Consider the following 16,778-nt stretch of genomic DNA (forward strand, 5'->3'; position numbering starts at 1 on the left):
CCAGAACCGCACAGAGTCCACCAAAACTATATGTGAAAGCGACCTAAATCTCTGGTGTTCATACTTGGAAGCCTGGGTAACGTCCAGACTGGTTGTGAGGGGGCTGCAGATGGCAGGAGTGTACAAGCCAAGAGAGAAGACACTGCTCTCAATCTGTGATCACTGCACTGCTCTCTATCTGTGAACACTGCACTGCTCAGGGAGCGAAATTAACTTTTTGACTCACCGGCCAGTGGCGGGTAGATGGGAAGAATCTACCCGCCAAGCAGATTTCTTACCTGCCAACTTTTTTTTGATAAAAAAAAAATTATTATTTTATATAAAAAATTTTTTTTTAATAAAATATATATATTATATAATCATACTTGTAGTTGTATTATCTGCGAGACATCGCCACCTCGCTGTCTGCAAACAGCTCCACTGTCTGTGTGTATACTCTAGTGGCCTCCAGCTCCAGCAAGGATTCTCCGGCGCTACAGCTGGACCCTAAACTCTTACATTCAGCATGAATGGATTCTCCTACCCTGCACCTGGACCCTAGTCAGCAGCGCTGCAGCCCTCATGCGATGTAACTGGACACTTGCAGTTGTTTATGTCGGGAGCTATCAGAAGCTAGCCAGCTGGATAACGTTACACAATGCCTCATGTATTAAACTAAAAGTGAATAGTTGACTGGGTCATTTTGTAACAGTAGCTAACATCAGCTCACGGAGGTCTCTCTGACTAGAGTAGACTAACATCAGTCACGGTGACTGTGTGTTTACATGCAGCATACAGAACAGGTAGGGGAGGTTTAGGAGCAGCAATGCGCTCAGACAGCGAGTGAGAACTCCGCTCAGAATTGGATCATGATTTTCGGTTTTCACATGACCATTTGATTGGCCGCCACACGGCGGTCAGTCCTCTCAGTCTCATCATGGCGCGACCCCGGTCAGTCGCCTTTGGTTTAGCTCCGCGACGATTGTGCACATTTTTAGCTATTATGTTTGTTTTTTCGACTTTTTTTATTAAATCATCACTGGCGGGTATGTCATACGACCGCCAGACACTTATGGACCTAAACTCCGGACTCAAATTGGAGTTGGGAGACACTTTATGCCCAGAAGGGCTAACAGAAATCAAGCGGGAGAACGGCAACAAAGGAAACGGCAGAAAGAAACATAGAGGTAGACGAGGCGGTATCAGACTTAGATTAAAAAGATCTGCTTACCGTCCAGCAATTCCATCCATCTTTCTGGCGAATGCACGTTCGTTGGAGGGAAGGATGGACGACTTGAGAGCGAGGGTCCGATTCCAACGGGAGATGAGAGACGTTAATATCATGTGTTTCACTGAGACATGGCTCAAGCCAGCAACGCCGGACAACAGCGTCTCTCCATCGGACAATTTCACCGTCCTGAGAGCAGATCGCACGGCAGCCTCTGGGAAGAGCGTCGGAGGTGGGGTCTGCATCCTCACGAACAATCTCTGGGTTAATCCCAAGGAAGTACATGTCCTCTCAAGTTCATGCTCCCCAGATATGGAACATCTCCAGATCCTGTGTCGCCCGTATCACCTACCCTGTGAGTTTACCGCGGTCATTTTATCCGTCGTGTATATTCACCCACAGGCAAATACCGGCAAAGCGCTGGGGGAATTACACGACCACATCAACAAACAGCAGATCAAGCACCCGGAAGCCGCGACGATAGTGACTGGTGATTTCAACCAGGCAAACCTGAAAAAAGTGATGCCGACTTTTTTTCAGCACATCGCCTGCTCCACAAGAGGGGGAAACACACTCGACCACTGCTACACCCCGTTCAGAGCTGCCTACAAGGCTGTAGCGGCTCCGCCACTGATGGGCTCTGTAAGCGCGAGCGATCACGACTCCATCTTTTTAATCCCAGCATACAAACAGCGATCACGCGAAGCCGTCGTGTCACGTGAGACAAAAAAGTGGGCTGACGAATCAGAGGCCGAGCTCCGTGACGCGTTCAAGGATACAGACTGGGACATGTTTGAAGGAAGCGCCAGTGACGTCAGCGAGTATGCTGATACCGTTGTAAGCTACATAACAACAGTGGCAGACGGCATTGTCCCCACAAAGACGGCGCGGGTTTTCCCAAACCAGAAACCTTGGGTGGACAGCACTATAAGAACAGCCCTAAACTCACGCACCACGGCTTATAACCTGGGCAGAGAGTCAGGAAATATGGAAGAATACAAGGCTTCAGTCTACACTCTGCGCAAGGCTGTTAAACTTGCTAAGAGGACATATGCTGAGAAACTGGAGACACAAATGGCACAAAACGACACAAGAGGCTTGTGGAGGGGACTGAAGACAATAACTGACTACAAAGTCAGCGCCCCCGCAATGGGGAGCGACGACGCCTCTCTAGCGGACAAACTCAACTCCTTCTACGCTCGGTTCGGTGTAGACAGTGTCGCCGCTAGCCCTCTGGCTAGTGACGTCACTGGCGCACCGGCTGTTGTGGAGGGGGGGGGGCAACCGCGGGGGGGCGGGGGCGCTCTCTCGTTGTCGGAACACAGTGTGAGAAGAGCATTTATGCGGGTGAACACCAGGAAGGCTGCAGGCCCAGATGGTATAACAGGACGCATACTTAAGTCCTGTGCAAACCAGCTTGCCCCGGTGTTCACCGCCATATTTAATCAATCCCTGGCGGAGTCAGTAGTCCCTGCCTGCTTCAAGATGTCTACCATCATCCCTGTACCGAAGAAACCCTCCCCAACATGTCCAAATGATTACAGACCGGTGGCACTCACCTCTGTGGTCATGAAATGTTTCGAGAGGCTGGTCAAGGACCACATTTGTGCCTCTCTCCCCAGTGATATGGACCCTATGCAATTTGCATACAGGACAAACAGGTCCACTGATGACGCGGTCTCCCAGGTACTGCACAGCACTCTCTCCCACCTTGACCGTCAGAAGGGGGGCTATGTGAGACTGTTGTTCATTGACTACAGCTCAGCGTTCAACACCATAGTCCCCACCAGACTGGTGGACAAGCTGATCGAGCTAGGCCTGAGCTCCGCCCTGAGCGCCTGGGTACTGGACTTTCTGAGTGAAAGACCCCAGGCGGTCAGGGTGGGGGGTCAGACCTCCAACACCATCACCCTGAGCATCGGGTCCCCCCAGGGCTGTGTTCTAAGCCCCCTGCTGTACTCACTCTACACACACGACTGTGTGGCCAAGTTCAGCTCCAACTCCATTGTGAAGTTCGCCGACGACACGGTGGTGGTGGGGCTGATCTCGGACAACGACGAGAAGGCCTACCGGGAGGAGGTTGAGGTACTGGAACGTTGGTGCCAGGACAACAGCCTGCTCCTGAACATTGGTAAAACCAAGGAGCTGATCGTGGATTATAGGAGAGGACAGCGGGAGACACACACACCACTGAGGATTAACGGGGCTACCGTGGACAGGGTGAGCAGCTTCAAGTACCTGGGGGTCCACATCTCAGAGGACCTGACATGGTCAACACACATAGGCACAGTAGTAAAGAAAGCGAAGCAGCGCCTCTACCACCTGAGACAGTTAAGGAAGTTCAGAGTATCGGGGAAGATACTTCAGTCCTTCTACTCAGGAGCTGTAGAGAGCATCTTGACCGGAAACATCACTGCCTGGTATGGGAACAGCACGGCACAGGACAAGAAGGCCCTACAGAGTGTGGTGCGCTCAGCCGAGCGTACCACGGGTATTGCGCTACCTCCCCTGCAGGCTCTATACAACAAGAGGTGCAAATCCAGAGCCTGCAGGATAATGAAAGACCCCCACCACCCCAATAACAGCCTGTTCCAGCTGCTGAGGTCAGGCAGACGCCTGCGAATTCTAGAGACTAAGACGGAGAGGCTTAGGCTAAGCTTCTTCCCCCAGGCCATCAGAGCCTTGAACAATGAACATCGAGAGACACAGAAACTGAACTATCCACACACAAGTACATACACGACACGCACGCTGAGCACGCTCACACACTAGCAGCCACTTTAACACTCATGCCGCACACACGCACACTTATGGCCAGAGGAAAGGCCACTTAAAATAGTATAACATCAGGAACAGTGTATTGCACTACTAAAGCTAACTAGCATGTCCTATATGCTCTGTAAATACTAATGTACAGATACCGAGATGGCACACCATGTACCTGTTTATTGCACTGTTTTATTGGATTCTATTAATATGTTGTACCACTGTATTTTATTGGATTCTATTATATGTTGTACCACTGTATTGCACATCGTCGCGGGCAAGACCAGCCGCATTTCATTGTATACCTGTATGCCGTGACAATTAAAACTCTTGAATCTTGAATCTTGATCTAAGTGGGAGGCGCCAAACGTAAAAACTGCCCGCAAATGGCGGGCGGCGCTCTCTAGTTTCGGTCCCTGACTGCTCTATATCCGTGATCATTGCATTGCTCTATATCCGTGAACATTGCATTTCTCTATATCCGTGATCATTGCATTGCTCTATATCTGTGATCATTGCACTGCTCTATATCTGTGATCATTGTGTTGCTCTATATCTGTGATCATTGCATTGCTCTATACCCGTGATCATTGCATTGCTCTATATGTGATCATTGCATTGCTCTATATCTGTGATCACTGCATCTGTGATCATTGTACTGCTCTATATCTGTGATCATTGCTCTATATCTGTGATCAATGTACTGCTCTATATCTGTGATCAATGTACTGCTCTATATCTGTGATCATTGCACTGCTCTATATCTGTGATCATTGCACTGCTCTATATCTGTAATCACTGCATTGCTCTATATCTGTGATCAATGTTGCTCTATATCTGTAATCACTGCATTGCTCTATATCTGTGATCGTTGCTCTATATCTGTAATCACTGCATTGCTCTATAATCACTGCATTGCTCTATATCTGTGATCATTGTACTGCTCTATATCTGTGATCACTATATATCTGATCACTGCACTGCTCTATATCTGTGATCATTGCGTTGCTCTATGTCTGTGATCATTGTGTTGCTCTATATCCGTGATCATTGTGTTGCTCTATATCTGTAATCACTGCATTGCTCTATATCTGATCATTGCATTGCTCTATATCTGTCATCATTGCATTGCTCTATATCTGACCATTACATTGCTCTATATCTGTCATCATTGCATTGCTCTATATCTGTGATCATTGTACTGCTCTATATCTGATCACTGCACTGCTCTATATCTGTGATCATTGTACTGCTCTATATCTGATCATTGCACTGCTCTATATCTGTGATCATTGCACTGCTCTATATCTGATCATTGCACTGCTCTATATCTGTGATCATTGCACTGCTCTATATCTGTAATCACTGCATTGCTCTATATCTGTCATCATTGCATTGCTCTATACCTGTAATCACTGCATTGCTCTATATCTGATCATTGCATTGCTCTATATCTGACCATTGCGTTGCTCTATATCTGTGATCATTGCATTGCTCTATATCTGTCATCATTGCATTGCTCTATATCTGTGATCACTGCATTGCTCTATATCTGTCATCATTGCATTGCTCTATATCTGTCATCATTGCATTGCTCTATATCTGTCATCATTGCACTGCTCTATATCTGACCATTGCATTGCTCTATATCTGACCATTGCACTGCTCTATATCTGTGATCATTGCACTGCTCTATATCTGTAATCACTGCATTGCTCTATATATGTGATCATTGCACTGCTCTATATCTGACCATTGCATTGCTCTATATCTGTGATCATTGCATTGCTTTATATATGTGATCATTGCATTGCTCTATATCTGATCATTGCACTGCTCTATATCTGTAATCACTGCATTGCTCTATATCTGTGATCATTGTATTGCTCTATATCTGTGATCATTGCATTGCTCTATATCTGTAATCACTGCATTGCTCTATATCTGATCATTGCATTGCTCTATATCTGATCATTGCACTGCTCTATATCTGATCATTGCATTGCTCTATATCTGTGATCGTTGCTCTATATCTGTGATCATTGCATTTCTCTATATCTGTGATCATTGTACTGCTCTATATCTGATCATTGCACTGCTCTATCTGTGATCATTGCATTGCTCTATATCTGTGATCATTGCACTGCTCTATATCTGTCATCATTGCATTGCTCTATATCTGTGATCATTGCATTTCTCTATATCTGTGATCATTGCACTGCTCTATATCCAGGGATTAAAGCAAAAAAAAATCTCCTGACTGAAATTTTTCTCAGGCCAAGTCATATTCTTATTTTAACCTCCACTGTATTTCTTTTTAATAGCGTTGGCGTTTTAAGGGAGCCTACTTGTTTCGGTTTCGTCGATAATCCAATGTACAGTTACCCCCCCACCCCGCCTACCCAACCCTTCCCTCCCCAACCACCTCCAATGTACAGTCCCCCCCCCCTCCACCCAACCTCCTCCAATGTACAGTTTCTTCGTCAAATGTATATGCTCTCTTTTTTAGACTCTTATTGTATCACAAACAATACTGTGTAAATCTGGTACGTCATAAATGTATAGATGTAGCAGTATTATCTATCTGTATGTCATGTATGTCATATATGTTATGATGAATTGAAAATGGGGGACCCTGATGTAAAGAGGAAAGTCTTTCTCTGGTCTGCAACCCCTTGACAATTGTGTGTATTGAGCTGTACTGTATTGTACCCATTCTGTAATCCGTTATAACAATCAATCAATATTTAACCGATTGCAGAATGGGTACAATACAGTATGGCTCAATACACACAATTGTTAAGGGGATGCAGACCAGAGAAAGACGTTTGTCTTGTTTACATCATCAGGGTCCCCCATTTTCAATTCAGTGACATTTATGACATGCATGACATTGACATCATGACATTTATGGCATAGGGACATACTACAGGTATATAGTACTGTTACATTTGTGACATATACGATATGCAAATATACAGTAATGTTACCCATAGATCCTGACAGAGAGAATATATACGGTGGGGAGGAGACTGTCTACAGATACACCTGTGTGATGTTGCTACGGAGTTAAGCTAATAAACGTATACTCACAACCACAGCAGGGGACTCACATATTGTACTGTGAAGTAACACGACAATGACAAACGTGTTGTTTCCGTTTTTCTTTTTGACATCGTTGCGGCACACGGAACAAGTTAACTCACCACTACAGCCCCCAGTAGCGCTGCCTAGCCAGTCTCTTCAAACGTCCTCTCCTCTCGAAACTTTTTGTTACGTGGGCCCGCTGATCCTTTTCATCCGAGAACCCCGCGGTGGGTTCTCTTTTTAGTGGCCGGCTTACTCCTTCCATTTAACAGACGCTATTAAGCTAACGTTAGCTAATCGGTATATAGCAGCGAGTGCAAGCAGCGTGGTGGCTGTGACGTTGGTAAACAAGCAGTTGACGCGTGAGGCTGCAAAAAAGGCGACCTGTCTCTCGAGTCGCTGAGTGATGATGACTGCTTGGCGCGATAGGAAAAAAAAGCCCTTTTCCATATTTGGCGCCTCTGATTGGCTCAATTTTGTTTCAATCTGTATGCATCTACAAATCATGCAAATACTTCCGTCAGACTGCGAATCAAATGGACGGATCTCCCCAATCAAATTGACGGAAATCCGTCTGGAGACGGAATGCTTTAATGCATGTATATCTGTGATCATTGCATTGCTCTATATCTGTGATCATTGCACTGCTCTATATCTGTAATCACTGCATTGCTCTATATCTGTCATCATTGCATTGCTCTATATCTGTAATCACTGCATTGCTCTATATCTGATCATTGCACTGCTCTATATCTGACCATTGCATTGCTCTATATCTGTGATCATTGCATTGCTCTATATCTGTCATCATTGCATTGCTCTATATCTGTGATCACTGCATTGCTCTATATCTGTCATCGTTGCATTGCTCTATATCTGTCATCATTGCATTGCTCTATATCTGTCATCATTGCATTGCTCTATATCTGTGATCATTGCACTGCTCTATATCTGACCATTGCATTGCTCTATATCTGACCATTGCACTGCTCTATATCTGTGATCATTGCACTGCTCTATATCTGTAATCACTGCATTGCTCTATATATGTGATCATTGCACTGCTCTATATCTGACCATTGCATTGCTCTATATCTGTGATCATTGCATTGCTTTATATATGTGATCATTGCATTGCTCTATATCTGATCATTGCACTGCTCTATATCTGTAATCACTGCATTGCTCTATATCTGTGATCATTGCATTGCTCTATATCTGTGATCATTGCATTGCTCTATATCTGTGATCATTGCATTGCTCTATATCTGATCATTGCATTGCTCTATATCTGATCATTGCACTGCTCTATACCTGATCATTACATTGCTCTATATCTGTGATCGTTGCTCTATATCTGTGATCATTGCATTGCTCTATATCTGTAATCACTGCACTGCTCTATATCTGTGATCATTGCATTGCTCTATATCTGTAATCACTGCATTGCTCTATATCTGTGATCATTGCATTGCTCTATATCTGTGATCATTGCATTGCTCTATATCTGTGATCATTGCATTGCTCTATATCTGTGATCATTGCACTGCTCTATATCTGTGATCATTGCATTGCTCTATATCTGTGATCATTGCTCTATATCTGTGATTATTGCACTGCTCTATATCTGTAATCACTGCATTGCTCTATATCTGTGATCGTTGCATTGCTCTATATCTGTAATCACTGCATTGTTCTATATCTGTGATCGTTGCATTGCTCTATATCTGTAATCATTGCACTGCTCTATATCTGTGATCATTGCACTGCTCTATATCTGTAATCATTGCACTGCTCTATATCTGTCATCATTGCATTGCTCTATATCTGTGATCATTGCATTGCTCTGTATCTGTGATCATTGCATTGCTCTATATCTGTGATCATTGCATTGCTCTATATATGTGATCATTGCGCTATATCTGTGATCATTGCATTTCTCTATATCTGTGATCATTGCACTGCTCTATATCTGTAATCACTGCATTGCTCTATATCTGATCATTGCACTGCTCTATATCTGATCATTGCATTGCTCTATATCTGTGATCATTGCTCTATATCTGTGATCATTGCATTGCTCTATATCTGTGATCGTTGCTCTATATCTGTGATCATTGCATTGCTCTATATCTGATCATTGCACTGCTCTATATCTGATCATTGCACTGCTCTATATCTGTAATCACTGCATTGCTCTATATCTGTGATCATTGTACTGCTCTATATCTGATCATTGCACTGCTCTATATCTGTAATCACTGCATTGCTCTATATCTGTGATCATTGTACTGCTCTATATCTGATCATTGCATTGCTCTATATCTGTGATCATTGTACTGCTCTATATCTGTAATCACTGCATTGCTCTATATCTGTAATCACGGCACTGCTCTATATCTGTAAAAAAAAACTGCATTGCTCTATATCTGTGATCATTGCATTGCTCTATATCTGTAATCACTGCATTGCTCTATATCTGTAATCACTGCATTGCTCTATATCTGTAATCACTGCACTGCTCTATATCTGTAATCACTATATATGTAATCATTGTACTGCTCTATATCTGTGATCGTTGCACTGCTCTATATCTGTGATAATTGCATTGCTCTATATCAGTGATCAAAATAAGAGTATCGATATGAACTACACGTCAGGTGGCGGGCAGACCTCTCATTGTTAGTCGCCAAAACTTAAATCTGCCCCGCCATCGGCGGGTACTTATTTTGTTCCCCGATATCTGTGATCATTGTACTGCTCTATATCTGTAATCACTAGGGATGGGAATCGAAAACCGGTTCCCGTTGGGAGCCGGTTCCTAATTGTCCGATTCCTGGAATCGCATGCCTCCGTGACTATCGATTCCTCCTTTATCGCTGCCAGGTTTTTCTGACAGTTGCGCATTTCAAAACAATAATGTTAGTGCCACGCATGTAGCCATGGCAGACTATTTGATTCGGCTCGAAATTGCCTTGGTTTTGGTCATATGCTCCCGAAATGCTCCCGCTGTTTGACTGTTTCTAAGTGCAGTGATTGAAAACTACTCTAATGCTTTAGAACCGAATCATTCATTTAATTCAGGGCCGCGGAGCTAACGCTAGCTAACCAATCCCATACAGACACACAGAGAGAGATAACAGCTGACAGCAGGTAGTACAGGTACAAATAAAAAAAAAAGGGGTGGGGGCCATTGTGTAAACCTTGTACTCTTTAGTTCACATATAATAAGAGACGGAGGGTTGTCTGTTTACTAGTAGGTAAGTCAGGAAGTACCGTGCAACATACAAACATGTCCGTGTAGCAACACGAGCCAATACCTTGGGGCGAGCGGGGACCGGGGAGGGAGCTCTGTGTGTGTGTGAGCTCTGTGTGTGTGAGCGTGAGCTCTGTGTGTGTGTGTGTGTGTTTTTTAAACAACTTTTTAATACCACTTCGAGCCAAATGTAATATCAATTTCACGACCATACTAGCAAAAGAAGCTCTCACCAGATGCACCAAGCTCCTGGTAGCACCGCAAAAAACAATGACTTGAATAAAAAAACATTTAACATATTTAATATTTCATCTCCATTCTATGAAATTGAAGACTTTTTTTATATCTTTTAAGGCATACACATTTTGAATTATGAATATAATACTTTAAGACTATTTAAGATCCCACAGATACCCAGCAAACTATGTGGAAATGTGGTTGTTATGAGATGTTATGTTATGAGACCTCTTATGAGAGTGCAAATGAAAGTGACCCTCGCCTGTTGCACCCGCCCACTAGAAGTGGTGTGTATAATATACTCATAGTCCTGACTGAATCTCGTCGTTAAAGAACCTATCGTAAAGAGTAGGGGGTTCCCCGACGTTCCTGGCCAAATTCCCAATCAGGTCTCGACATCTAACCTCGTTCGAGGTTAGACGAGGAAATATTGTGCACTTCACACATTTCTATAATTGTTTTGTCGAAACCGGAAAACCTGTAGCCTGTACTTCCGTTTAGACATTTTAGGAGGCATATCTTTACCAGCCTACTAGACATCAAGGCCACCTAATCATCCCTTCCCCTTATTGGCTGGTATCAATCCCTGTCTCCTGAGCCGTTCAGCCATTGTGTAGTGTGATGTGTGCCTACATTGTGGGGAGCGCTTTGAGTGTCTAGAAAAGCGCTATATAAATGTAATGTATTATTATTATAGTATGCATGTGTATATGTGTGTGTGTATGTGTGAATATATATGTGTGTATGTGTGCGTGTGTATGTACAGTATGTGTGCATTTGTGTGTGTGTGTATTGTATATGTATATGTGTGTGTATGTATGTACAGTATGTGTGTATATGTGTGTGTCCGGGCCACTCTACCTGTGCTTGCGCGAGCTGCGCGAATGGGACGACTTGTAGGAGTAGCCCGAGTACGTCGACTCGTTGTCCATGTCGGAGGCCGGCGGTTTGCGGAGCTTGTGGGCACCTCCTCCTCCTCCTACCCCCCCGCCCTTCTCCCCGGCCACGCCCAGCTGGCTCTTGCGGTGGACGATGGACTTGGAGGTGAGAGCCAGAGGGAGGCGCAGCAAGTCAACCTTGCTCCTGAGGGAATCTATCTTGGAGGCTAGACGGAGAGGAGGAGGAGGAGGAGGTGGTTTAGGAGCTGGAGAGACACACACACACACACACACACACACCAAGGGTGGTGTTGATGGAGGTGAAAACAAACAGGTTGGCGGAGTGGAGAAGTGAGTGTGCGTGGAGAGAAATGAACGTTGGGTGTTCAAAGAAACAGAAAGAAAGAATAAAGACACAGACAGGAGAGATGAATGGAGAGAGAGAACAGAGCACGAGGAGGAAGGAGAGTTAATTAGTCACATCAGAAAGGCAGGCTGCTGCAAGTAAAAGAGACCCAGAGGGACATTCAGAGTGGTATAAGACTCAACACAAAAGAAGACAAAAGACACTGTTGAAACACTTGGTTTGTGTGGTCTGGTGTAGTGTATGTGTGTGCGTGTGTGTGCGCGCTCTCGCTCACATGCGCAGAAGCATAACCCGTTCATCCTCTTTGTCTGGAACTTTTTTTTAAATTTCCTACAAGGAGTTAAAGCCACGTGAGTTTCTCACACAACCGTAAATGTAATTTTCTCTGATTCTCTGTTCCGGGCAGCTGCTCCAGAGTGCATGACGCGCACGATCAGAGGCTAGCAGCCATTACCCAGGAGTACACAGGGTATTTCCTGTGCTGTTATTACATTACCCAGGAGTACACAGGGTATTTCCTGTGCTGTTATTACATTACCCAGGGGTACACATGCAGTTTCCTGTGCTGTTATTTAGGGCTGTCTTAAATACTTCGAAGCTTCGAAACTTCGTTCGATGGCACAAGCTTCGAACATTTAAAAAAAAAAAAAGTTTAAAAAAAAAGAAAAAAACGTTTTATTTTTTTTAACTTCGATTTTTTTTTTCTGTTCGAAGCTTGTGCCATCGAAATAACGTGTATCCATTCAACTAGCTGCTGTACTGCTATGGTAGCTAGCCTAGCCGCAATGCTATGGCCGATCCCATTCACGTTAGCATGTAAGCTAACAAGAGCTTTAGGTTTAGTCTCTCGCTTTTTGAGAGACATAAACTCTCCGCTCTTGGTGGTACATTGTGTTGATGACTCTGCACCCCCCCCCCTTAACAACTGTTTGTATTGAGCCGTATTGTATTGTACCCATTCTGCAATGTTAAATAACGTTTATCCATTCAACTAGCTGCTGTACTGCTATGGTAGCTAGCCTAGCCGCAATGCTATGGTCGATCCCATTCACGTTAGCATGTAAGCTAACAACAACAGGTTTAGTCTCTCGCTTTTCGATTTAAATTTTTAATTTTTTACTTCGATTTGTGTTTGTGAACAATCCACTTTATTTATAGAGCACATTTAAAAACAACAAAGTTTACCAAAGTGCTGTACAAGTCCCACAACATAAGATAAAAAAAAAAAAAAAAAAAATTTAATCAAAGCTTCGAATTAAAATCGAAGCTCGGCCCCGAAGCTTCGATTGCCAAAAAAAGCTTCGAAGGTCAGCCCTGTTATTACATTACCCAGGGGTACAGTTTCCTGTGCCTTTATTACTAGGGATGCACCGATATGAACATTTGCGGCCGATACCGATAGTTCAACTAACACAATCGGCCGATACCAATTTTTTTTTATACTACTGTATATTTGTATGTCTCTAAATGTTTTGATGAATTGAAAATGGAGGACCCTTATGTAAAAAAGCCGAAAGCCTTTTTCTGGTCTTCATCCTCCAGTCTTAGCACTGTTGTTGTATTGAGCTGTAGTGTATTGTACCCAAGCTGCATTCTGTTAATAAAGTTTTCAATCAATCAATCAGACAAATGTATAGAAAAGCTTTTATTATAACCATATAACAAAAAATTATATTATTGTTTATGAAAATGTTTTAGCCCTATGCTTGACTATTATTTTAGGCATGGCAACAAATAAAATAATAATAATCAAATTAATAAATAAAATATTAAATAAATAAATAGGCTGCACGTCTCTGTTTGTGTTACAAATTGTGCTCACCGATATGAACATAGGCCTCTTTACTTACTTAAAAAAGGAAACATCAAGAAATATGTTTATGGTATTCCATAGGGGTGGGAATCACCAGTTTCATCACGATACGATATGGATTCTTTGGACAACGATACGATATTTTCCGATATCACAAAGTCTGCCACGATAGTATGAAAGTATGAGACGATATTATATGCCCATTTAACACAATCAGTAACATTTAAATGAACAAAAAAAGGCAATGGAAATATCATTTGACATTTTTATTTTTGATCTCTTCCAGACATTTAAATGAAAAACAATATATTGTTTTTAGTACAAATAGACCTCCTGTTCACTGTTTTTGGTTCGTTTTTCTTTTTTTTCCGATATTAATATCCTATCGCAGCGCTGTATTTTGGCTGGAAAAGGCATATTGGGAGTCAGAAGGTGCAGTACCGGCCAGATCCTGTTAGTGGGGCTATCTCGAGAATGCAGTAACCCCCCCTCCTTCCCAGTCCCTAGTGGACCTCTGCTGTTCTCTATCTTGCTCTATCAGCTTAGCTTAGTTAGCTCACGCTAACGCAACGTTAACATCAGTATTTAACGCGACGTGGGCATAAAGGAATGGCGAGGTTGGAAAGCATGTTAGATGCATTTAACCCCTTGTGGGAAAAAAAACAGGCACTTATTTCGGGCAAAATAGGCGCACTCTGAAGCAATGCTGTCTAACGTCTACACACGCTGAGCTGCGCTGAGCTACTGTTGTTGCAGCCGGGCGGATATGCTCACGAGGGGATTTTCAAAATAAGATCGCAATATGAATCGATCTTTTTACGTTGCATCGATCCTATTTGATCATTGATAATAGATCGATATATCGATCTGGATCGATGTATCGTCCCACCCCTAGTATTCCATCATGCCATGTGTGTTTTTTATATATTTTATAATGCTCATGATTATTGCTGAAGTCTGAGTCATACAATACCAGACTAACTTGACTAAAAAGTTTATGAGTTTTAAGAGTTTAAGAGACAGCACTCACTGTATCTCTCTCAAACAAAGCTCCATGTTCTCCAGTAATATCTCCATAATCTGAGTTTGCAATGCATGTGTCGTGTCAGGTACAACAGAACAATTTTGATTGACAGTCGATTCTGCCAATTACGTCACACCACTTGCACCCACCTCCTGCTCTTCTTACCACCAATCGGCAAGCGATTATTCGTTTTTTACTTCCGGGAAGTTTGCCATTGATCTGAACCACAACAAACCTACCGGCGCTAATAACATTAGCTCCCCGCAGCCCACGAGTAGACTACCAGCGCTCCGCAGGAGTACTAAACGAGGCATAATGATTTTACTGCAACAAATGTTATAATAAAAGCTTTTCTATACATTTGTCTGATTGAAAACTTTATTAACAGATTGCAGAATGGGTACAATTCAGTACGGGCTCTCTGAGCAAAGGAAGGAAGTGAGAGATATGAATGAGTAATGCTCGCTATGGTCGGGTAAATACGCTGATGTTATTGAACGTATAACTATGTAAGGGATAATGTATAGCTACGAGGTCATTGTTGCAAAATAATTGACCGACACGGAGTTTAGAATACCGAGGTGTTTTAAACGTAGTGAAGGTCAATTATTTTGCGACAATGACCGAGTATAGCTATACATTATCCCGCTTATTACATGGCTAACTTACTAACAATATACCCAATTCATTTTACACAATCGACAAGACGAGATCAAATGCAGACGCAGTTGTTCTGTGGCTCCATCCGCTGTCAGCCCAAATAAAGTTATTATTATCGCAGACAGGTGTGTGGACTGATTGCACTGCTGCAGTGTGTGTCAGTGGGCTTGATTGCGAACAGCGGTCATTATTGCTCGGCAGAACCGTTATGGAGTAATAACGGACCTCTGACGAGCGCTATTGACCAATCACAATCAAGCATTTCGGCGAATGTTAAAACGCCATGTAATAAATAACGTTAATGCCACAAACTGTATATGATCGGTATACGTTATGCTTCATCATGCGTGGAGGAAAGGGGGGGGGGGGGGGTTGTTTATAATTCCCTGATCATCAGTAAATGCTTTATGTAGTATGGGTGGATATATTGATCAGATGGTTTGCAAACAAGGAAACTCAATTGGGTTGAAAATAACGTTAGTGTCCCCTTACCGTGCGCCAATGATACTGGAGGAGAAAGATCCCAATTATTCAACGTTGATCGCCTAGGTCCATTTCCGGTTTGTATTTCGCAATAAACGCCGAAATCATATAGATTATTAATCATAAGTAACTTTGATGCAGTAGCTTGTGTGCAGGTCGCTTGACTGAAACTTTTTTCAAAGTTTGAACGTGTGGACCAGATTGACGCGACACAAATTGACGGATATTTATCGGCCACTGCCATCGGCAAATTTGAGCTTATCGGCCGATACCCGACCAATATATCGGTGCACCCCTATTTATTACATTACCCAGGAGTACACATGCCGTTATTTGTGCTCTGTTGTTACATTACCTAGGAGTACACAGGGTATTTCCTGTGCTCTGTTGTTACATTACCCAGGAGTACACATGTCGTTTCCTGCGCTGTTGTTAAATTACCCAGGAGTACACAGGGTATTTCCTGTGCTCTGTTATTACATTACCCAGGGGTACACATGCCGTTTACTGTGCCGTTATTACATTACCTCAGAGTACACATGTCGTCATGTCGTTTCCTGAGCGGTTGTTACATTACCCGGGGGTACACAGGGTATTTCATGTCCCTGTTACTAATGTGGTTCAGGTGGAATTCTCACACAAATTTTTACATTTAGTCATTTAGCTGACACTTTTATCCAAAGTGACAAGTTTGTACAACAAGTCAGCAGGAAGGGTACAACTCTGGCAGGTATTGTAAGAATCTTGAGTGCATAGTAGTACAGACATATTACCATAGTAGGTACTGGTAGCAATATAGGCAAGGTAGATTCCTTAGTAGCAGAGTGCAAACTAGTAAAGGACAGTACGAAGGTTAGTAGTGTTTTTGGTCAACGGCGGAAAATTAGGCGGGTTTCGTCTATCCTGACTGTGGTGGGAAGTTCGTTCCACCATTGTGGAGCGAGGACTGAGAATAGCCTGCTTTGCATTGGTGACCCTCCGAGGAGCTCGGATAGGAGTG

The 16,778-nt window shown here is 43.2% G+C and overlaps 1 protein-coding gene across 1 annotated transcript in view; it reads right to left on the minus strand.

Annotated features, from left to right (window-relative positions):
- LOC311227680 (vang-like protein 2) overlaps nucleotides 1–16,778 on the minus strand; it is a 62,406-nt gene that overhangs the window by 35,609 nt on the left and 10,019 nt on the right. Inside the window, exon 2 of the mRNA XM_084313426.1 lies at nucleotides 11,415–11,658. Coding sequence (XP_084169552.1) covers nucleotides 11,415–11,485 — 71 coding nt within the window. The 5' untranslated portion in view covers nucleotides 11,486–11,658. The remainder of the gene's footprint in view (nucleotides 1–11,414; nucleotides 11,659–16,778) is intronic.

Source organism: Notolepis coatsorum (assembly GCF_963971535.1).
Source record: "Notolepis coatsorum genome assembly, chromosome: 4".
In the NCBI taxonomy this organism is placed as follows: domain Eukaryota; kingdom Metazoa; phylum Chordata; class Actinopteri; order Aulopiformes; family Paralepididae; genus Notolepis; species Notolepis coatsorum.